Source organism: Coloeus monedula, assembly GCF_965178545.1.
Source record: "Coloeus monedula genome assembly, chromosome: 9".
NCBI lineage: Eukaryota > Metazoa > Chordata > Aves > Passeriformes > Corvidae > Coloeus > Coloeus monedula.
Window position 1 is genome coordinate 14,945,831 of NC_138789.1, and position 25,179 is coordinate 14,971,009.

Below are 25,179 nucleotides of genomic sequence, written 5' to 3' on the forward strand. Positions count from 1 at the left end.
ATGGTTGTCTCAGCAAGAATGAAAAGAATTAATTCAGATCTCAGACCCAGACAGTAAACTCGCTTTAAAAAAAAAATTAATTAAAATGATCTCATACTCATCTTCAAGTTGCCTCAAATAGAGGCCAAATGTCAAAATGGAGATAAAAGAAAGAGAGTATGTCCAAATCTGCCAAAAGTTTGGTTTTCTTGTAGAGACCTGGAAAGATATCTGTGTTACTAAACAAGACCAAATTTTTCCTCTTCCCTGTGACTGGACATTAGGTGGGTGTAAAGTGTGAATAGGGTATATGCTTTCTACCTCCTCAGAAGGAAAATTTCAACCTGCTTGTACTCCACACTGCGCTCAGTGGGAAATCATTTGACATTTAGCTCTTTCCTCTGGTTCACAGTTTAACCAGCAGAAAAACAATACTGAAAACAAATTCATAATGATGTATTGCTTCAGTTATCTACCAGATCTAACCATTTCTAAGAAATCTTCTCTAAAATATGTTATACAGAATTAAAATCTGGGTCATGTATTTTTGCGCTGAAAGATTTTTTCTTCAATTGATGTAGATTTTTTTTTATAAGGACACTCTTGCTTTGTACTGTACAAAATATTATGAAACTTCAGCAACCAGCTGTAGCCTTCTCTTTTTGCCATAATTATTTCAACTGGTTTTAAAATATAGTCTAGAATTTATTGCATATTTCACCCTTACAAATAGTTGCAAAAATCTTTCTATACATCTATTAAAGATAAATAAATTAATTATGAAACAAAACAGTATCTATGCATTCACTTCATATTCTAAAATAGCTTCTTTAAAATGTCATTCAGATAGATTTCAATAGCCTTTTTTTACTAGATTTACACAAAACCCAACTAAGTCCCACAGAACATCCTGTGACAAAAAAAACCACAGGAAGTCCAAAATGAAGCTGATTTTTCTCCCTGGCTCCGAAAAGAGGAAGAGCATTCGGAGGACTCGCAGTCACCTCATGTATTTACAAAGTGTATTAAAAACTATTCAAAGAAGCCTGATGAAAAATGCTAGGTAAAAGGTCCATTAGTATCATAAGGAGATGTTATATCAAAACAGGCCAGATATCAAAGATATGGCATAGGTTAGATTGCTTCTGAATCTTATTTACTAGCACGCAATTTACTAATGAAGAAGACCAAAAATGAACAAAAACCTCCAGCACAGGATATTTCATTCACAAATACTATAAATACTTCTTATTTCAGATTCTTTTGGCAAATTAGGGTTTTTGAGATATTGCCTATTTCCTTATTCCAAGAACCATTCATATTCTTTGGTAATGTTATCTGTTACAAAGCACCTGCCTCCAGGCAGCACACTCTCTTCAAGTCAAAGAAGGCAGATCATGCAACTGTCTTGAGGCCAGCTGGCCATGCTGGCTGAACTGAGCTCTAGTAGTTAGCTGGAGTGTCCTCGTTCCACTGTACTTCTGTCTTGCAGAATGCCACCGCTAAATTTGGAGCTGCTTTTCAGCACAGACTTCTCAGTATTTCTGATCCATCAATCTAAATAGACTAGCACAGAAAAATCTAAGTCAGGTTACAGTGAACTGCAGGGGCTTTCTTTTGCAGCTGTGCAACGAAGCCTTATTTTTCAAGGTGCTTCTGAGTTGAGAATTCTTGAATGTAAGGAAGTGTAGCTTTCAAGTGCATACAATTTCCCTTACCAGTGGAGATTCAACATGCACCAAAATCCTTTTAATTAATTCATTTATTTGGCAGGACATTTTTGAGGTTTTTCTTCTTGAAGTTCTTTGCAATATTCAAATTAAGCCTTCTTTTCTTACAACAAAAAGGGAATAATTGGCATTCTGTGACTTGGATAATCCTTGAATTCTCGTAGGTAGGTGCAATGTTTATCCTTTGCCCAGATTGTCATCTGAATGAAGCAAAGCAAGGTGAACAACCCCACTGGAAGGAAGGGAAAAAAAGATACATTTCATTATCAGATTTAAAACATGCCCTTGTTGCTGACATCATTTCAGGCTGAAGTACACCAAAACATTACTCACCTGGAACACACTGAGTCATGATAGTGAAACTGATCCAGGTCCCCACCTGTTTTGGCCAAGGAAATTTAAAATATTTCTGGTGACAGCATTTGCATTTATCTCTCTATTGATCAAAATAACCTTGTCCTAGTATAGGTAAATAAAAAAATCAAGGTCAGCCAGATCAATTTCTACCGTTAATAACCTTTAGCCAAAAAGGTGAACAGTGCCTTATTACCACAAACAAAACCTTCATATTTGCTTCCATAGCTATTACAATGGCAAAATTTTAAGCATTAAAACAGTGTCCTTTCTGTTTCTCTGCCTAATTTGTATTTGTCAGACCTCCATCAGTATTAGGAATAGTAACTTTCTATAGTCCAAGGCCCAATGCTGTTCTCATTAACATCTGTTAATCTCCACTAAATTTAAAACCTGACACTGTCCTTCTGTGAAAGAATGAACATTAGACTGAGTTGCGCTGACTTTATCTGCTTTTGAACTCAGGAGTTTAGCTCCTGATTAAGGAATATGAAATGATAAACTATTCCAGCTTCTAAAGCGGTCACTACCAACACAAGTGGTTGTGTAACTTAGGAAAATGGGGAAGAAGACTTCAGCTTGTTTTCTCTATCACAATATCTTCTATTTGTCTGACCACTATCTTCCTGCCTGCAGTGATATTGCTAGGCTCTTATGTTATAAATCCACCAGACACCTCCATCCTCCCATTGCAACACATGTCCAGTGGCAATCTCTCTGTTCCTGGTTGTAAAATCTGCCCACTTTACAGTGTATCTGTCTTATCTAGCAGCCACACAGCAACACTGGCCCACGGTCAGGGCTGTGTGTGTAAGGTTAGTCACAAGTTAGACTCAAGGGATGGGAGGAAGAGCAGACAAATTCCTGTCCACAATCTGATTTCATGGGGTTTAGGGAAGGAGGGGAAATGTATTGAGCTGAATGGTTTCAGAGGTTTCCTCCATGTTAAACATTCTAAAAGAAACAAAAATATATTTAGCAAAACTAAAATCTGAACATCTTGTTTGAAAATACATACCTCATATGTATAGTTAGGGCAAGATACAAAGAAAAACAGCCATGTGAAAGGATTCTTTGTTGGATATGGGATCTTACGGGTTTTGGATCCTATAGATTAGAAAACAAATCACAAAATATTCATACTCCTAAATATATTGTTTCCTGTAAAGACAACCCAACTGCCTACTTCTGTGTCTCATGACTGCCAGAGGGACAAACAGGACGTGGGAAGACAGGATGTCCTCTGGACTCACAAGAAGGAATAGGATAACTGTGAGGGAACTTTCCCTTGCTCACCAAAACGTAACTTGTACCAGCACTGTTTCCTTTGGCACTGGCAGTGTGGAACTTTGAACCAATGGAACTGCTCCCCCAACGCAACCCGGCCCAAAACAATAAAGGTTACAGTAAGATAAGAAGTGCTGTTCAACAGTCTGATGTCGGATTCCTTGCACTGTCTGATTTCCCTTAGAATCCAATCTTTACAGTGCTGAGCAACCCTTGCTCCCACAGCAGTCAGCTGAGGGGTATCAACACCCCCCAGGATCAGGTCTTTCCTGAAGCAGAGTAACTGAAGGAGTACTGACTGGCTGTAAAACTGAAAAATGATAATGCAGTTTTTACCATTTCTCCGGAGGTCACTGAGTGCAACATGAATGGAAAAATTTCCAGCTTCACACAGCTGCAAGAAAAAGTATGACAGAGTTAAAAATGTTCTTCCCTTCTACTTGTTTTTCTTTCTTTTGTTATTTCCTGGGGTCTTTTAAAATATTTAAGAGAAGGAAAATCATCTATTATAAACATCATAAATATCCCTAACCAAGACTGCTGACAGAAGGATGAAACATCTCCATTCAAATATGAGTCCATATTATACTCTGTTATATATTTATATTTTTCAGAAAATGTGGACTCCATGTCCAAAAGATCAAATTTACTACTTACATAATCCCCTTGAAAGCTAAATAAACCACAGGAGATAGAAGCAAACTTGGGAGAGACTTGCTTTATCTTTTGATCATTCTTATGCCTTTAAAAACATCTAAAAATTATTTGCATAGTCTTGGTTTCTCCAAAGTTATTAAAATCCCAAGGAAGATACAGTTTGGTCTCTAAGTAAGTTTTCTTCTTTAGAGTATAATTGATATGAATCATGAAATGTAATTGACCCAGCTTCCTTCACTGGTTTTAAAGAATGCCTCCCCAATCAATTATGAAGAGAGAGTATTGAAATGACCCATTTATAAGATTATGGACAGTCTCCAGTGTCTGCAATGCATAACTATTAAAGTAAACGACTAGTGGCTCAAGCTCCTGAGTTTTATTTCCAGCTCTGTGCTTTCAGTTGTGGAGTCTCTCTATAAAATGTGAATAGATTATGACCTCACATAATCTGCTGCTTTGGGAAGCTGCTTTGGGATCCTGCAGTCACTGATGATTCGTTTGTCAAAGCAAGTGAACAGCTGATGTTCTAAACAAGTTACACATACATAGGAAAAATCTTTGTACAGAGGTACATCTTTATTGGCTACAGTAGCATTGCTTCTGCTTGTGTGAAATGTTCCTAGGAATTGTGAGAACGAACAGTGACTGAAGAATTTTGATTCATAAGGAAAATAAGTTCTGAAGCTCAGCAAAATGGAACTCTATCACTGGAAATTATCAGCAACATACTTCCTTAGTTGGCTAGTTCTCTGAGATTTATGATCTGTTGTGATTCTTAACACTCAATAAACAGTTCGCAAAACAAACTCACTGGCTTTTAAACACAGTGTCACAAACTTTTAAAGATTATGAGAGATCATCCCAGCAGATGAATATCCTAGTCTTGGAATAGATACTGAATCAAAATATTCCTTTGTGTACAAAATCATGTTAAAAACTGACAGATTTACCTGTTCTGCATGCAAGCAGTCAGCTTTAGTAGTATGTCCCAAATGTTCAAGTTCTAAGTATCTGCTTATCCTACTCACTCCTCCACTCATATGAGAGAAGAAATAAAGCAAGATATTTTAGCATTTTATAGAAAGAGCAGGAAACCTACCAGAAACATGATCACAGCAAAATTTATCTGTTTTTTCCCGTAAGCTATTAAAAAAAAAGTTTACATGTGATAAGTACTAGTACACAAAGTACATACATAAATACTTAAATCATTGAGGGTTGTTTTGCTACTTACAAGGAGGAGTGTAAAGAGGATGATTAATGTAATATGCAAGCCAAGCTGCAAATCCCCAGTAATATAAGCAGTTCTGAAAAACAGGCAATTTTTCTTTGTTTTAGTACAATCTTTTAGGCCAATATTGACTGCAAGGACTGTTGATAACAATGAATTGGACAATCCTTCAACTTGCTGATAATACAACAAGTATTCAGTACTAAGTGTGGTAGGTGGGAGCAGGTAACAGGAAATAACAGAAAGGAAGTAGTGTTCCTAGAGTTAAGATTCCCTCTAAAATATCTTGGAGCTGTTGAAGTTTACAAACAGTTTTAGAAAGTATGATCATGTGATTGAAAACAAATATATCTTGTCTGGCAAGCCATTGGGCAAAGTTGAAGTGCATACAGACTGTATATTAAAGAGAAACTTGTTTTGCTGACCCCTGAGACTGTAAGACCAGATCTGGGCACTGTCCTCTCTTCTCTGCTTATTATTTTGCTCTGCCCAGTCTCCTGTCCTCTTCTCCTTCACCCCATCAGTTTTCTTTCTTGTCTATGCCTTAACTTTTTCTGCCTGATGCTTTCCTCTGCACTTTCACTATGATTTCTTCAGTTTGTCATTTTTGCTGCTGTCCTTGTGTTCCTGCGATGCAGTTTCCACTCTCTAAACTCTGATAACACAGCTGTCAGTAATGGATGTACTGACTCACTCCTGACCAATCTCAGTGCTTGTTCACAGACTTCATCCATGAAAAAACTACTTACAACAACAATCTTTATCTCTTATTTGGTCTCCTTGGCCCTGCCTCCTGTGGTTTTTTTCTGACTCATTGCTGCTTTGGTATCTTGGTGACATGTTATTGTCTCCCTCCTTATATATACGTAGGTGGGAGGAAGGCCCTTTCTTGGCCCCTTCCTCTTCTTGCTCTGTGCTCTGACCTCTAGGTGCCATTCTCTTGCAGACAGACTTTAACCCTCATTGACAGCTCATACATTTGCCTCTCATCAGTTGAGTCTTCTTTTACCCAACCTAGTGCCTCAGTTTTTAATGTTTTAGGGTATGTTTATCACCTGGACTTCAGCAAGACCACAACTGAGCTCTTTATTTTCCTTTCCCCACTTCTCCTCTTCTTTTCTTTGCCTTATCTTTCCTTGCATCCTACTTTCAATTTTGAGTAAAACTCTGATCCTCTTACTCTTTCTGGTAAAGGTCCTCTTATGCTCTCTGGTCCTTTCTTTTTCTTGGCCTTCCAATTAGGTTCCTATACCTTAGACATTTCTAGGTGTTTCTGCTTTCTCCTTCACAGCTTCCTTTCCTGCTCATGCAGGCAAAAATCCCATCCAAGGCTGCATTTTTTACTGTCCTGACTGGTTTAACTTTTTTTTTTTGCTTTGAATTTTGCAGTCTTTTCCCCCTGTATATACCAGAACTGCATTTCTAGCAATAATACCCTGCAAAAGTGATTACCTCAGCATCTCCAACCTGCACTAGCTGACTGCAGTGTCTGATGGTGCATTTTTCTGAAAATGCTGGTGCCCCCTCATCTGCCACAAACAGTTGTATCAAACATTCAGTTGCATTTCCACTTTCTTCTCAGGGTTAATTGAACCACTGCAGTGCCCAGAGACCTCAGACAAAATGGACACCCTTTTGGGTATGCTGTAATACAAGCACATAGTATGTCCTTGCTCTGAGATTATATAAGAGATAACTGATGAGAAAGAGCAAATTATTAACCAGTAATTACAAATCAGGTGGGACAAATGAGCAGAAAATTAAATAACTTCCCTGTGATGACTTCATTTTCCCCCAGGAAATGCAGCAGAACCAAAAGAGTGATTCCAGTGGGGGCCAATATAGGTAGTGTCCTATCCATAAACTACTGCTTCCTCCCTAACACTAGCTTCTTCAACTGGCACTTACAGTTTAATAACTGCTGTACAAACTTAGGTGGAAATAGTTTCTTGTAATCTTGGAATGGCATCTTCAGAAAAACCTTCTCCTAGCTTCAGGGCTTGGCACAGGATGGAACATATGGCAATGGATTTCAGTAAAGTAAAATTAAATAAATGAATTATTGTGGCTCAGTCCCCAGCAATACATGTAATTAAACTGAACAAGTACTATTCAGCCAAAGAACATGATTTACTGCAAGAGTATTCCTCAGTTATAAGAAAAGGAGATTTAGAATGAGTGGGGTCTACCACTGCTAAGGATCTTAGCAGTAACACTGTAAATGTCCAGCTGCCACTTGAATCCTTATTGCTCATACAAATGCCTCCAGTGAGGTTCAGACAGGAACATACAGCCTTCATAAACTCGCTTGAAAGAAAGAAAGAAAGAGTTTCTGTGACTCTTGAATAATAAAGCTTTACAACAATCTCTTATAATGCTGTGGATCAAGTTCAGATATTGCAGGGATCTCATAAATAAATTATTCCTAAGTTCCCAAACTTATGGTTAGGATTTTTGTCTTCTCTACTGCAATTTACAATCTCTAGTTCTTCATGTCCTACCTATGTTTATTCATGACCAGCAGGTACCCTTCTGTTTGTCTTCTTATATTGTCTTCTGGTTTAAATGGTATCTATTTAGATCTAATGTTTTCTTTCCTCCAGATGTTTTTCTACAAAGTGATGATATCCCTTCTTTTTACTCACGAAAATGTTCATGGGTAAAGAAAGACCATGAAAGACCAATCATGAGACTAATCTTTGAGGAATTCTACTGATACCTCCCTATTATTAAAGGTCTGACAGATCCTTTTCTGGCACAACCATAATTGTCTTTCTTTTAATTAGTTCCTTTATCACCATGCAATTTTTGTATTTATCCCTATCTTATTCACCCTAAAGGAGTTGTTTATTAGGTCCAGATAAAGCAGGTATTCTACCTGTCCATGCATAGAAAAATCACATCTTAGAAAAAATTATACTATGTTAGTATGCACTGCTTTTGGTGAAGCTGCTCCATTGTAGGGCATAATTTATTCCTAGTTCCATTTGGGAAAAAAGGATTAAAATCACACCTCTCATCAATTCCCATCTCAGACTTCTGCTTATTGAAACTAAAGTGTCTCTTGTACATGTAGCATTCCACTGCACTTAGGAAATAAGCTATCTGTATCTGCTGTGTACGTGATCAAACACTGAAAGCAAGAAGCTTTGTCTACCACTAGTATGTGATGGAAAAACTGAAAAAGGATGGGATATTTTTCACACTGGCACAATTTTGGAGTAACACCACCGAGGCCAATGAAATTATAAAAGCAAATCAAACCCAAGCATTGCTAAGCAGGTAGAATAAGAACTGTGAGCAACTTTACAGATGAAAGCAAGCACCACCAACCTGAGAAGATGGAGAAGAGGAAGTGATCAGAATGACTGGTACAAATGTCAGTTTTAGCAACAAGAGTTTGTATGGTCTGAAAGGAGCAAGTATTGTCAGAGATGGCAGTGAGAAAAAGAATTATCACACTGATTGTTTTTTCAAGGTAAAGTTGCTCATTTATCTGCTGTTTAGCATGCATTAGCTACTGTTGTGTCAAGAACAAGAGATCTGCAAGATCTGTTGTGTCAAGAACAAGATCTGTGAACCTTTTAACAACCTGTGCTGCAGAAAGCTCAATAAATTTCTGGGGAGGATTCTTTTCAAGGGCCACTCTCCACTACAGACCTTCCCTTTTTGAAAGCATGAAGCTATCACCAAAGGACCAGAGCCACTGGCCAGCTGTAAGGAGTTAGCCACAAGGTAGAGCTTCAGCTGCTAGAAGTATCACTGCCATGGTGCAAATTACAAGGGACTGTCTAAATCCCAAATGTTAAAATTCCCAAATGCTCTTCCAGTTGATAATCTCTGGTCTTCCTTAGAATATGGTGTACCTTTGACTACTAGTATGTACTCTGTTGCAAACATTTGTAAAATAACTACAGCCTATGCATAACCATGCAGTCACTGTACTACTTCTCAGACACCCAAGAAACAGAGCCTGCATCCCAACACCTGCTCTGTGCCACAGCAGCACTGGCAACATTAGGGAATGCTCCTGTGGAGAAGAAAATGTAGAATAACTAAGCTGCTTTGCAGCAGATCAAAGGTAAATTAACAGTTCCTTAACAATGAAGAGAAATTTAAGGGCAAAGCAGATATACAATGACTGTTACATAAATATTTAAAAAAAAAAAAACAGCTCTCCCACCACTGTGCCTGCCTGTGCTACCTTTAAAGTTAACTTGTTACTAAAACCTTCACACCCAAGAAGCTAGCTGAGTGAAAAGGAAGGGTATGCTGAAGGTTTAAAATTCTAAAAAGTAATGACACTTCTATAATAGTAACAGTATGACAGCATGTGGGTTATACAATAGTGACATTAAGAAATCTTCTGAAAGAACTGCAGCTTTATGGGTGAGATTTGCTGTGCGCTGCTACAAAAGCCACACAAAAAAGTCTGTGGTGCAGAGGCAGAGCATAGGCTGGCTAGGCTGGATTTGTAAGAGCAGCTATGGATAGATTCTGACACAATTTACCTTCACAATATTCCTCAGTGGCATAGTCCCACGGGAGAACCGATGAACAAATACTGTTTCAATCAACCTTTTGATGTAGTGGAAAGAATGGCAGATACATGCCAAGCTAGAAACAGCAAGACAAAAGCATTTAAGAGTGCTTAAAAAATCAAGTGTGGCAAGACATTTGGAATAAGACTACATGAAATACTGCTCAGGCCTGCAAACGAACTTACTTAACTACTGGGTGCGGACTTGATGTAAACCTCTCATCCAGTCCATAGACAAAAGTCATGCGGAAATAAAACAGAAAATAGATGAACAATGGGCCTGTATATTCTATCAAAAACACCTGCAAAAAGAGAGAAAATAATTAGACAGCTGAATTAGATGATGGTTTTGCTTTGGTTTCTTTGTGATAAGTAATGCAGTGGGATAAACACCTCCACACATCCAGGATGGCATTAAGAGAGGCAGGGAGGGAGTACAAGGTTTGGGCTTGGGCTATGAAACTGGTAGCCATGCACATAAATATTTTGCAATGATTTGCCTCAGTTGCATTCAAACAGCCATTGCCAGTGCAGCAGACACAATATAGGTATGAAAAGATAATAATGGCAGCCCAGAGATCATGACAAATATGCATGCATGTTACATTTATGCAGCTCTCACCCTTCTCTTGCACTCAAAAACTGTTGCTTTATTTTGGTTTAAAAGGAAATTTGGTGAAGAATTTGTCTTGAGAAATAGGAGTTCTGCTTCTACTGAATGAATTTTGTTTAAACTGGAAACACAGCTCGTAAGTATTCACAGTGACCCCATCTGTGTGAACAGTTAGCACAGCAGTTGTCCTGGGAAGCAATAATTTCATTCTATATTCAGATGAGCTTTAATTGGAATACTAAGAGGAAAATAAAAAGAAAAAAAAATACAAGAAACCAAAGAAGCTATTCTCGAAATTGATTTCATTTCAGAAAGGTGTGTATTTCTTAGGAACATCACTTTAAATTGAAGTTAACTTTGAACCAAATATTAATAGCTGAATTTTCCACACTTCTTTAAGTGAGGAAGGCAGGCTCATACCTCACTTACGGAGAAAGAAGGGAAATTGATTGTACGTCTATCACAAAAAAACCAAACAAACAAACAAAAACCCAACAACAAAACAAACCAAACAAAAAAAGAAACCCAAACAATCCCAGTTCTCTAGTGTGTTTAGAGTTGTTTTGATATTCAGAAAAGTTGGGTTATTGACTTCTTTTACGATCAGCATTTTCTCTGGCAAAGATTGGGTTTGCTTGCAGATGAGAAGTTCATCTTTTTGATTTGATAATACTGAAGTATTTCTTGTCTTATATTTGAATTAAGTACCTTGGAGGGCAGGGAGAGCAGAAGGTAAAAGACAGATTATGAAATGACAGAAGCCTGGTGTTACTCTGCACTGTGATATTTTGGTATAAATTAATGCACGTGTGTCTGGAAGTCTACACTGCCATTAGAAGTTTTTGCCTGTATTCCTGTCTTTTTGGATTGAGTAATAACTGCTTGATTCATCAGCATTGGATCTAAAGTAATGACGAGAAGACTCAGTCTTGCAGAACATTTTTTTTTAAATTTTACCTCCTATTAATGTTGTCTTTGCTATTTGTAATCAACACAAGATTTTATTAATGTTTCATAGCCAATAAATGGTAAATATGCCTTTAAATTACAAGGTACTTTTCCCTTGATGTTGTGCTGTTCATTGGAACTAGTGTAATACTGTGCAGCAAGGACCTTCTAGAGAGCTGGGAGGGTCATTGGTCACCTCACTGCATAAACAGCAGTGCTGGGTTGCCTGCCAAGTGAGTTGTGATAAAATTTGCATTTGAGCTAAGACAGTAAATATGCAAGGTCTTTGTGGATGGCTGCTAATGTTGCAGAAATTATCAGCTGTCATTAGCCTGTCACTGGCATCCTGGGACACAGTCACATGCAGACAGCAACTAATCTTACTTTTATGCATTTTATTGTTGAAGTCACTTCAAGTACTGACATGTGAAGTTACTCCCATGCCTCTTTGTAGGACAAACTCATAGAAGTATAATCCTAATTTTGTCAGGAGGTACACAGGTCCTGTGAAGCAGATTGCCAAAGGCATTTACATACCTAGTTCCTAATGATTTTGCAGCAGACATCCATTTTACAACCTGCATCTTAGTTATGTGGAGCCAACCTACTCTGCAGCAGGCACTGCTGCTCTCTCAGGGAACTAAATAGGCATTCAAACTGTTACTGCTTTCCCTGATTAAATGAACTGAAGCAATGAGGATTCATTGCCTGAATCCACTATCAGAGCAGACATCATGCAGAAATATTGGAGAGAAACAAAAAGTGATGTAAGGATTAACTATGGAAAACTAGCCATTAAAATGGCTCAGACTTGAAGCAGAGCTCACCGTAGTCCATCCTATCTGTGGCCCTAAATCTTTAAAGTATAAGGTAGCAGTTGTGCCAACAGGGAGGTGCTGCAGGATTTCTTCATCCCTCAGGGACTTTCCTTCTGAGAAGGAAAGAATTACATCTTAGTGAAATTCAAGTCCACTTTGGTAGCATACTAGCTTTATATGGTGCATTAACCAATCTATGAGACTCCTTGATGTGATGTGGGTTTATTGGAATCTCAATAAACAGACTAAGAATATTTATACTTAATTTTTATTTATCCCTGTAATCACATATAAGCATGGATCCTCTATTCACACCAAAACAGTTAAGAGAATTCTCAATCCTATGTGCCTGCCTAGTCTAATAGACTTGCTTCATCACTGCTAACAGCAGAATTTGTTGATGTCAATGCCCGTTATCACAGTACACTGACCTCCTAGTCAGCTGCACCTGTCTCTCTCCTCTCTCTTCTGCACTTCTCATTGCTCATCATCAAACAGAAGATAGGATAAGATGTGATAGGAAAACACTCCTATAGAAATTTTCATTGGCTTTCTTTTCCCAACCAACCAGCTAGGAGGTGATTTCACAAAACCTGACCTTTTAATGCCTAGATTTGGAGGAATCTCCAGAAGGCCAGCATTTTCTCATGGCAAGTCTCACTATGTAAATTCATAGAGGAATCTGACAAGGGAGACCTTCAAAGAAGGAAACAAGATAATCATATATCTGTTTTCCATGGATAGATTTTACACAGTGAGTAAATCTTTATCAGCAAAATTTCAAGGGACTCATTAAATAAAATTATCTTTAATGAAAGCAAAGGAAGAAAGTGCTACATTTTAGCTAAGATGAACACAGTTTGGCAATTAAGACTTTCTTTTGTGCACTCAGGCCATGTTAAGAGGCTTCTAGTAGCAATACCTACAACTGTATTAATGAAGTCAGCCAGCTGTCAGCAATTGCTACGTCCACGGCAATGTGTTCTGCATTAGCTTCCCTCAGAAGAACTGTAACTCCTGTCTGACAGCAGAGGATTATGTAAATTGATATCTCAAACTCACAGCCTTTTTTGGTACTCCAAGCTGAGCATCATCATGGAGATCATTTCACTGCAGCTAAGGGAAGTGAGTATCTAGATCCTGTGCTGCCTGTCTGGAAAGCAACAGTGCTCAATAGTTAGAAAGTGCATTGGAACAATGTGCAAACTCCTGACTTAATTACCAAACACCAGGGTGGAACTGTGTTTACTTCCAAAGAATTGTATTTGTTCTGGATTCTCTTCAGCCTTCATAGTGCTAATTAACATAGCTGGAAACTGATTCTTAAGTGCTAACAGCCTTAAGTACACCTTTCATGCCAGGCCCCTGCTCAGAGTTTAGTTCCTCCAGACCTCACAAGTACTTACTTGGATCAAGTTTTATTGACTGCCTTGCTGGATACCACCGAGGATCTGTAAGACCATACAGAATTGTGTGATATACAATGTTCAGTTTAGATCATCCACTACTGTAATGAACACAATATAACAAGCTGAACTTCAACACTAACATAGGTGATAATTTACGCAGCAGAAAAAAATATAAAGATGTATCAGGATAGGATGAAATAAATTAACTGCAATTTCACTGTGATCACATTCATGCACAGGTTCTCAGCATTATGTGTGTGTCTACCATGTTTCAAATTATGTATTTCTTTCCTGTTTATGTACTGGATATTCTGATGTGATGCAAGCTGCTGCGGAAGTTATACTCACATAATTTATGGAACATCAATCTGATCTCTCTAATTGTAGCATTTGGTTCCACCTAGGCAACAAAAATATTGTAAATGTAAGATGCATATTCTGAAAGACAACTACTACATGTAAGTCTATTAAGCCAAATAGAAATGTGACTTAGACAATGTAACTATTTCTAGATGTCTAGCCTTGGTATGAAGGATTCAAAGAACTGACACCAAAAAAAAATTTTGACACCTGTTTCAGAGGCAGATTCTCTAGCAGTGATCAAGAGTTACTACTACAGCAGTGGCAATTTGATGGCTTCTGAGTACCACACAACTGGCACCCTCTTAGTAAAGCAACTGAAGTTGTCCTTTTTGGCCAAAAGCTCCTTCTGGAAAAGGGCTGAAGTACAACGTAGTCAGTATGAAGTTAGCATAATCGTTGCAAATGGCCAAGGAAAGGCTACCAGGAGATTAAATACACTTCATAAACACTACTTAAGAAAAGTTAGTAATTTCTAAAAAAGTCACCTATTAAACAGATTTTTGTTTTACCTTATCTAGGAAGCATAGCTGTTTCTTTGTCTCCCAATCAAGGATTTCCACCTGAGAGGACACAAAATGATAATCAATAATTATTGGCTAAATAATCTGTAAACCCTTGGTTGATTCCCAAATTCATAATCACTGTGACTCTCAGAGTGAGACACCCTTTTCCTCTGATCTGTAAACTGTGTTAAAAACCTTCCTGATGTACTCAAGAGACAGCTTTAATCATAGCCAGGTTCCAGAAGCACTCAGCTTGGGAAAAAAAAAAGCCAAATGAATTGTCTTCCTGGATATATTCAGTAGCAGAAGTAGTTACGTTTTTGATCAAAGAAGTGATCGTGGATATTTTCTTATGCTAGAGCAAGAGGAACAAGTAAGGAGTAGAGAAGTTTCACAGGAATCCCTAAGGAACAGTACTTTTATGATTCATAAAATTAGAAAGACAGTCTGAGAAAAAATTTAAATGCGTGTATATATATATAAATACGTATGCATGTAAGCAACTATTCTGAGTACATACAGCTTAAAGATTAATGTGTATTGTTCCCAGAATATTTTAATTGTAAGGAGAGTGGAAAATATTGGTGGACATAATGAACAAATGCAGCTAAATATCTGGGCTTCACAAACCCTTAAGCCTTTGTGATAGGAATATTTAGTATTACTCTTGCCTCTTAGATCACCTGTTTTATTAACTACATATTAGCATTTTATATTCCAAGCAGTAGTTTAGCTACAGCTCTGAAAAGGAAGGAATAGTTTATTTCCGCAATCAAATGGCACTTTGGGAAAATGTTATGATTTTGATCAACAGCCAAGCAGAGAAATCCCCAGACATGTCAAAGCCCAGTTGCAGCCACCTCCCAAAACCTCACTGCAGTTGTTGGGGTTTTTATATAAACATCTAGCACTAATTATGTTTGATATTAACTGGCCAAGAGAATAGATTAACATTAGACTTTAAATATGATTCCTCACTAAAAATAGGAGTCATAGTCCAGTATCTTTCTCAGAGGGTTGTTTTGAAGAGATCACTTGGTTAGAGTATCTTATTTCCTTGTTTCACTGGTCCCAAAGGGTTCTTTTTCCTTTGGCGCAGCAAAGGAGCACTTCAGCTCCAGCCACGCCTATCAAATCTGACCTCCACAAGGGCTACTAATGCCATGACATGTTCTACTTGTGCACTGTAAGCTCTAAGGGGGATATCAAGGGAGGGAAACACTGTTCCTCCTTCGTGAGATGTAACACGTATGTGATGGATTGTCAGGATATGTTTTCCCTTGATTTTTCCTATTTAAAATAACACACATTTCAAGTTTTAATGTCTGTTTGTGTGAAATCTCCATGGGAAAGCAAATGAAGTGGATTCCTTTCCCAGAAGACTGTTCTTGAAATACACCATTCTGACACAGTCCACAGAACAAGTACAAGGCAGGGAGGGGGCTGTACACCATTTTTTGTCCCTTCTGATGCCAAGTTGCTACAAGGACTATTGAAACCCTTGGTGTATCTCAAACCTCTTTTGTCAATGAATAGCACTGAGCTGCCCTACAGACTGCAGCAGTGCCTATGCTTTTAGCAGTGTCCTTCCTATTCCATACCCAACCCAAATACATACTTTTTTTATCAGAATGCCCCGGGGGCAGTTTTAATCTATGGCCTTCAGTGGTTGTATTAGAGAGATCTTCTCCAGGTCAATTACAGAGTGGTTTAAATATCTTTCCGCTGCCTATGGTATTTTAGTTGGGTTATTCTTGTTATGCACAAGGCCAGACTGAAAATTACAGAGTTCTTCTTCCACTCTGTGGTTTTCATGGGACTGGCTGTACAGAAATTTCTGTGAACCTTTAGAATCACTGTGGAAAACAAACAAATAAATCATCCAAGATGTTATTTACTGTTATTTGGTTCTGTTCCAGCATGATTCTTTCAAATGCCAAACTGTCATACTTGCCTATACTGGTCCATGCAAATACCTAAAGGAAGCCTTTAGAGATGATGGATCCAGACTCTTCTTGGAGGTGCACAGAGATAATGGCGAGAGGGAATGTGTCCGGATGCAATACGGGAAAATCCGGATACAAGGAATTTTTTTCACCATGAGCTAGGTCAAGTTGCTTAGAGAGGATGTGGAATCTCCATCCTTGGAGACATTTAAAACTGGACTGGACAAGACCCATTGCCATTTCATCTGGCTGTATCTGCTTTGAGCAGGAGTTGGACTACATGACTTCCAGAAGGCTCCTTCAACCTAAATTGCTCAATGTTTCTTTTTCTTTTTTTTCACTTCAAACATTTCATTTACTTTCAATTACTATCAAGATCTAAGCAAATATCAAACATTCTTTCCCTTTTCAGAATGATGGATGCCAGAACACTGCTTTAGATTCCACTACAGTCCATAGCAAATTGTGCAACAACAGAGTGAAAGCAAGGTGACTGTTTCCTCCAACTATCACACCTCTTAGATTTATCAGAACATCCCCCAGTGTAGATGTTCCCTGCACAAGGAACAGAAAAGCCTGATCCAAAGCAAGAAATGGTCTTTCCTGAACATCCTGGCCAATCCCATGAAGCACTGTAGCACTGAACACAGTGTTTCCAGCCTTGAGGCACAGCACCAAGTCAGTTAATGTATTGGCTGGCAACAGTTTTGAGATACCCAGCAATCTGCTCTTGGAACACTTACTGATGGGTATCATCTCTTTTAAACATAAATTGTTTGGCTCAGAGAACTTTGATTTCATTGTGTTTTCAAAGCATTTAGCACAATAGGACACCAACTGTTGGCCTGCATTAGTGCAGTAAGACTTACAGTCCACTTATTTGGTGAATTTTTAACAACATTTTAAAGTACGGCTTCTCTGAGACTACTTAGAGTAGAACTTAATCAATAGGCAGATTTGTGCAAGATGTTAAAATCTGTTTTATAAGTGACTACAGAAATATATCTTTGATGCTTAGAAGACAAATTTGTTTTATTGCATAAGGATTAAAGATTGATAGTGTCATTAGTAAAAGAAAAAATCTTGATTATTAATGTTTAGAACAAGTTGAGGGCAAAGAATAATCAATATACAATATAAGCAGAGAAAAGTACATTCAGCTGTTAAATGTTTATTCAGAAAATAAAAAGGTAAAATAAAAGAGGAGAAAGTATTCATAAGGGAAAAACAGCTGAGGAAAATGTTTAAAAAAATTCTTAAGATGCAGTGTCTCTGTAATAGGATTACAAAAATATAGTCAGTGGAATTCCTGCCATTTAAAGCCATATCAAGTGCTAAAGGATCAACAGATCTTCAAAAATGATGTGATAGCTATTATGGAAATACTGACACATCATGTCAGTGCATCTTAGAAGTCTAATTTGAAACAATTTATAATCAGCAGATTGCGTAAACTTGAGTGAGACTTTATAAGCACATAAGCATATATTGTATTGATTTCTTTTGAAAGTACTCATTAAAAAAAAAAAAAAGTTTATTTCACAGTATAGGAACCAACCAGTCTGAGAAGGAATAATGCAGAATGAATTCTCCCTGAACTGTTAGAATGTTTACATAAATAAGTTTCTTTGAATTTAACTCTAAAAAACCAATCCAGTGGTTACCACAGTCCTAACTGATCTTTCTAAACATTTTTCCTATAGAATGACTCATTTTCTCTATCTCCTTTGACTTTTCTGGTAGATTGTGTTGTTCCTGAAGGAAGTAAGCATGCCTTAGTGTGATCTCGCACTAGGACATATCAAGACTTGAAGTCAAGAGTTAAGTCAAAGGGAAACTGCTGTAAGTGTACTTACACTGAAAATTGCTTGTACTGCTGCTTTACAATTGACTCTTGGTCTGAAGCTTCTCTTCCACAGAAAGGTACAAACTGTTGCAGAGGGTGCATCTAAGGATCCATCTAGAACTGGATCTTTCTGAAACAGCCAGCAGCAAGTGACTCAGAAAAAGTAAGAAAACAGGGCAAAAATGTAGTGACTGAGGGAAAGGGAAGAGACAGACACAGTAATTTTGATTCTCCTGCACCAGAAGTGCTGCCTATGTATTTAATAACTTTTCATGGATTTCTTTCCTCAATTACTTTACCCATTTGCCTTTTAAACCTGTGCAAACAGTCCTGAGGCAGGGAGTCTCCTAGCTTAGCCATATGCTACGAGAGGAATTCCCAAACCAGGACCAAGGCAAATGTTCAACCATGAAGCAAAATTTCACATCTTACCTGTAGACTGCTGAACCTTATTCTGTAAGTAGTCCAGTTAAGAAAAGCCATACCTCTAAAGCAATGGCTCATATTTCATGAGACTAGAATCTCATTGCATTATTTCACTGTGTATAAAGAGAAGAGATACAGTGATATCCATACTCAAAAGGTTTTCTAAAATTAATTTTCACTTTTGTAGAATTTAGATGTCTAACATTTACAGGTTCACAAGAGATACACTAGGTATTTACTCGTCAGCTTCCTAAGTTCTGCTCTTATGCAAGCCAGTGAGCACCAGTGTTTGACCTGTGCTGACACTCACGCTGCATTTTTATTTCTTCCACCTGTTTCTGATTTGTTAGTTAGACATGCTCTCATCTAAATCCCCGAGGACATTGATCTAGTAAGCATCTTTATCCCAAGGTCAGCACAGTGCACAGCATTTAGATTATTTCTGAATGAAACTAAACTGTCAGCAAAGGAGATGATCTAGTTCTTCATGCTTTACGTGTAATAATTAGACTGTCAGGAAGAGGGAAAATTGCTTTAGAATATCTTTTTCCATTCCCCAGTTCTCCCACAGGCAGACCAAAAAGTACAGGCAGGAGAGGACAGGAGTGGACTTCAGTGAAAAGGGCATTCTCCTACCAAAGAGAAAGCCTGAATATCTGTCTCTCTGGGCTCCTTTTATCACTGCTCCCTTCCATTGTAATTCTGTTCAGTATTTCTCTACAGCAGATGCCTTTTGGGATACCACACAGCAAAGAGATGAGAGTTGAAGTAAACTTGGATACCCTGACCAAATTGTCTTATCTGATCTTGGAGCTGCGTGCCTAACCCAAACACATGGCAAAACCTAAGTTGCTTTGTGGACCTGGGCCTAAGGATAATAACAAGTATAGAGATACAAATGCTCATCCTTCAGAAAGACAAATCCATTTATATAATTGACAGGGATAAAATGAGTCAGCACAAGAACAGTAAGGAAGGAAAAATTCACTTGGAGTGGGAGGCTGGTTTATTTTCAAGAACGGAAGAGCCATTAGGGCTTTCACAGTGAATTCTGGCTCTTGAAAGTCTATGAAAACTTTCCAGCTTTTATGAGATCTTTCAAGAGGATACACAAGATGAAAAAGAACCTCCACCAGTTAATACTGACTCAGTGCATATTTACTTACACTGGCTAACACAGAGCTGCATGTTGCCAATTTCCCAGGCATAGTGAAAAGTCACATCATTCACTGAGTATCACTGTCACTATGAAACACATTGGAGTGCCTCCATCTGAGAACCTGAGCCAGCTTTGACTCAACACTAAGTAGACATCCAGGTTTTTCAACACCACTGCACAGCCTTTTCTTTGTGCAAGAGAATATTCATTGCCTTGGGGCTTTAGTTTATGGTGATTGCTTTCTACCAAGACAATATTCAGGCAGAAGAGTTATACAAATTCTTTGTGAAATCACAATCATATCTTTGTATCACCACCGTGACTTGCATTATCAAACTTCAGTATTTCTAGTTTCGTTACTACTCTTCGTGCATAATTTGGTGTAGAGATGTCAAAATGTATATACAGTGTATGCTTTTGACATGGAATTGAAGAAACTGAAGAGAGATTTCTTTTTTCTTTTGTTTTTTACCTCGCAGCATCAAGGATGGGTCTGCTGTCTTTTGATAGAGCAGGAAGACTGGAAACCCTGGGAATTTTAGAGACCTTATACAGACAGGTGAACTTACAAAACTGGTATTAATTTTTTTTTAAATAAACTTCAAAGAAGCCCATTTTTTTTCTAATATACAACTTTTAATTTCAATGTAGCCGTCAAATTCTGAGTAGTTCCAGGTACTTTCTGCCAATTAATGTTTTACTATAATCTCCTCCTATACAAAATTAAGTTTCCCTCTCAAGCTTCACAGAGAAAAAAGACAAATTGCTGTGTTTTAAGTAAACAGCACAACTGAGTGTTTTAGCATTGGTAAGTGTGTGGAAAAGTGGTGAGAGAAGAGAAAGGGATAATGTTTTGCCCTGTCGTCTCATCTCTTTCTATGATAATAATCTTTAGCATTACTTGTGAAAACAGAGCAGATGTCTTCAAACAGCGGGGCAGTTTTCAGTTGCCCCTTTAAATGACTGTTCAAATATCTCATATGGGGCCTTGTCGTTCTGGCAATTCTTGGAGGATACAGCACCTTGAAATGTTCTGCAGTCCTGCTTTTAGCACTTGCTCTCAGTGCTCTTACTTGACGAGGCTTTAGACAGCATAACTCTGAGAGGGAGAAGCCTTTGTAACAGGAGCTGTGACATCTCAGCCACGCCAGCCAGCCAGCAGTCACTACCCCCCTTACACTCAGAGGGTTTTCATCAGAGACAGAAGAGGGAGGGAACTTTAAATGCCAACAAGGGAGGCCAGAACATTATTGCTTTTAGACTGTACTGCACATGTCCGTTCAATCTATCATCAGGGAGTGAAGATTCCAAAATATTTTTGGGTATCACTGCTCACAAAAGGCACTTACCATCCAAACCAGTTAAGGAAGCAAAAGCACAACTGTGGCTCTTGTGACACTAATTTTTTGAAGTATGAATATATTTGTTCAAGGATCTCTCCACTAGGAAGTCAGAACACCATACTATTTTCTTTCTATAAAATGCTTTTGAAGACCTAAACCTGTCAGGTAAAAAGAAATAGTAAAATTCATTAGCCTAACTTCAGAGCTGTACTGGAGACATTTTCATCTGAGCATGTCATATTCCTTGTATGGAAAGGAGGAAGACAAGCACTGTAAGGATAAACAGTATCACAAGCTCTGAAACATATCTCAAACAGGTCAGAAGAATTGTTCTCTGTGCAACTTAGAGAAATGAGCACTCCCAAAGATATGAGTCTCTATCATACATCTCTCAGTCTTTGGAGTTAAATCTCCTCAAATTATCAGGTGCAGTATTTTCAAGTATACGCATATTTATTTATAATTGTCCTTGAAAAGCTTCTTCTGAGCTAGTGATTAGTGATAAGTGATTAAAAAAAAAGAGGTGAAAGTAGTGACATACCAATACCTGAAGTAAACATGACAGTTTGGTGATTATGAAGTGCTTTGTGATTCTTATCAGGAAGCACCACAGAAGAACAGTAAAGGGTAAATGGTTTATAAATGTACAGGAGAAAGTACAAATTTATACAGTTCCTCAAACAGGGAACGCTGAAGTTGAGAAGTGAGACATTCACCTTCTCTCTAGACATAGCTCTGCTTTAAATGTGTGGTGGGGAAATGCAATTCAGAATTCAAAGTCAATGAATTTATAACAGAAAGCAAATCAAGGAGAACAGTGCAGAAAGCAATAGGCAACAGCACTGCTCAGTGCTACTTAGGTAGTCTTTGTCCACATCCTACCCCTGAGACAGCTCACACACTGGATGAGCTGGGCAAATCTGCTTCCACCCATTATCGGCTATACAAAGAAAAGGACTAAGACATACAAGGCTGACATGTAAATTCGTGAATCATAATGAGTTTGGATTAGTGTTGCTTAAACACAGGATCTTGATTTAAGGCTCAAAGACCTGGATCTCCTGCTGTTGTTCTGCGTACTGAGACTGAGCAGGTCATTCAACTTTTATGTGTTTCCCCATCTGCAAAATCAGGTAACAATAATGATGTCCGTGCTTTTGAGGTCTTCCAGTAACTAGTGCTATTCGGGAGTTCAAATAAGTCTGCGGCAGAAGAGCAAACCTGAAGTAACTGAAGGCAATCAGGAGGGTATTACACATGTGCTTGCTCCTGCATTTGGATCTCACAAAAATTTGAGTTCTACCTCACCGGTAGAAATCCATGAGGCAGTGAAAAGCTTTGTTGTTTTTCCTAAAAAAACCCTGGGAAGTCAACACTGTTGAGCAAAAAGCATGGTGCAGGTGCCTACCTCCGACCCAAAAGAGCTATAAGCAGTTTATTTTGCTGAATTGTGATGTCCAGATCATTTTTATAGCTTTAAAAAGTAAAACCTGAACTTTTAGGTCTTGGTAAGTTACTAAAGGAGTAGACGTTTTTCAGACGGCTTTAGGTTCTATTTGTGTTATAACAACAACTGCTTTGTAATTTGCACGGGGGGAGGAACGTCCCCCCTCCTGTGCATATTTTTTAGGTACGTCGTGATTGAGAAACTCAAGTATAAGCCGGCAGAAACACATTCAGTATTGCTATCATTTAGCTTGTAAAGACCTGTTTTGTAATACAAGTCGCTCTTAAGATTTTTTGTATTAGCCAGCCTAACTAATTCTAGCGAAGAGTCGGTGTGGCTGTTTATGTAAGTGGATGAGATGTTACCCTTGACGCTCCCCAGGTGCACGTTACTCTGCGCTTTCTGTAAGCACAAAGAACTGATTGTACTGAACTCCGCCCGGCTGTTTTTCGTTCCCCACGCAAGATCGAGCGCTCCGTGCTAGCAGAGGCCCCTCGCCCCTACCCGGCGGGGGGTGGGCGCCGCGCCCGGAGCCGTCCCCTTGGCCAGGGCACCAACTCTCCCGCCGGCTCCCTGCCGCCGAGCCCAGCCGAGCCGGCCCAGGGGCGCTGCCGCCCGCGGCCACGCCTGCACCGGGCCGGAAGGCTGTGCGGGACGGCTGCCGGCGGGGTCTTCCGAGAAGTTGGGGACAGAAGGTACCGAGAACATTCCTCGCTCTCGCTCTCTCCGTAGAGCTGGGACGCGCTGCCAGACCCAGCGCAGGCTGCCCGCGGTGCTGCCCTAGGCAGGGTCCGCGAGAAGCCCAGAGCCATTGATCCGGCGCCTCCGCGGACCGCCGAGAGCTCGCCGGGAAGCCCGGGGATTCCCCCCGCCCCGCTCTCCGGGAACACGTCCGAGGAACACCGGGGACGCGGGGATCAGGAACGGCGAGGGGAACGTGCCCGGGAAAGGAGAGGATGGGGCGGGCGGCAGCCTCTTTTGCCCCCTCGCCCCAAGAAAGCCCCGGGGGAGCAGCCTGCCCCCCCGGGGCCCTCTGCCCGGCTCCGGCGGCGGTCACTTCCCTCGGCAGACCCGGGAGCGGATGGCTCCGGCTCCCCGGTGCTACAATGCAGATGGAGGAGGAAGAGAGAGGAGCCCGCTGGGATCCCGGGCAGCCCCGTCCGCCGGCGGCAGGACGCTGCGGGACCCAGCCCGCGCTCGCCTCGCCTTAGCCGCCCCCCGCCCCCGGCGCCGCCCGCACCCACCTCGAAGAAGCCGGCTCTGCCGCCCATTCTGCGAGCACCCGCCGCGCCGCCCCCGCCGCCGCCCGCGGCACCTTCCGCGGGGCCCCGCGCTGCGGCCAATCAGGCGGCGCCCGGACCCCCCGCCCCGCCCGGGGCCGCTGCCCCTGCCCGGCCGTGCCGGTGGGCGGCTGCTGGCAGCGCTGCCTGCCGAGCCGGCGGCGGTACCCCGGGCAGCCGCAGCAGTGCGGGACCGCCGGCACCTCGCGCACGCCAAGTTCTGCAGCTCCCGGTGTTCACAAACTGCGAGAGAAGAGCAATATGCACCGGCTGCTGGGAGTGACGATTCAGAGGCATTTCATTCAGAAGGGTGATTTATTTTTCTTCGAGCACTACAGAATTACTGCAGGATTTTTTTTTTTTCTTTAAAGAGCTGAAGTATCTTAATGAGATAACTTGCAAAAATACAACTGATCATGAGCTAGACAGCATCCCCCTTTCTTTGATAGTTTACCTGATGTCTAAGCGGTGACTGGACTGACAAGAGAACTCTGCTGAGATCCCTTCTTTTCCTGCGATGTGTTCCTGCCACTGCTGAGGATTACATGCATGGCATAAAGCAGCACAGAGCTGACACTGTTTTTCCTTCATGCAGTCTTCATTACGTGGCATCTTTTTTTTAAGAGCTAAGGTAATTAAATATCAGCAAAATCTACCAGGCTACAAAGGAACATTGCTTTTTCACTGCCATAAATTTCCATTAGACAGATTTATGCTATGTACTGTTTGAAAACCTTCTGCTATCTCAAAGTTTAACCTTCTTTCACAGAGCTATAACCATCAAAGCTACTTAAATGAAATATAAAATAATAAATTTCACCAAAAAGTCTCTACTGGAAAGCCAGAAGGCTGATCAGAAAGACCTAACAGGACATTATTCATTAGTAGCATAAATATGGGCAAATACGGAGGTAGACACTGCTTCCCAAGCTAACTCCAAGACTGGAGAATTAACTTTTGGGCCAGGTTAGAAATTCTGGATTTTTATGCTAAAGAAAAAGGAAACAAAATTAATGCTTTTCCAAATAGGCTGGCGTTTCTTCCAGTGTATTTCATTTCCACATGCTCTGTAACCATATAGAATGATGGAAACATTTCCCAACATGAAAAAATTAATCAGATCACAAATATAAAGAACATTTAAACTAACCTTTTGTACCAGAAAGCAATCAGGCAGTGCTTCAGATTGACAGAAGTTATGCAAATTGGTTCCCTCTATTAGCACAACATGCAGCCTGAGGAAGGAGAATCTGTTAAAACACAATTCAAATTCCCAAGCTGACAGCAAAATTACCATTTG

General features: G+C 39.8%; 1 protein-coding gene across 1 annotated transcript; it reads right to left on the minus strand.

The window, feature by feature from the left end:
- Window positions 1–1,813: 1,813 nt before the first annotated feature.
- LOC309576129 (very-long-chain enoyl-CoA reductase-like) lies at window positions 1,814–23,870 on the minus strand (the record flags this gene model as incomplete). The annotated part of the gene is made up of 13 exons (XM_082287175.1): window positions 1,814–1,941; window positions 2,043–2,088; window positions 3,082–3,170; window positions 3,687–3,744; window positions 5,107–5,150; window positions 5,242–5,314; window positions 9,750–9,855; window positions 9,965–10,080; window positions 12,167–12,270; window positions 13,564–13,608; window positions 13,915–13,966; window positions 14,439–14,489; window positions 23,844–23,870. 13 exons carry the CDS (start codon window positions 23,868–23,870, stop codon window positions 1,814–1,816), a joined length of 939 nt encoding a protein of 312 aa, XP_082143301.1.
- Window positions 23,871–25,179: the final 1,309 nt, after the last annotated feature.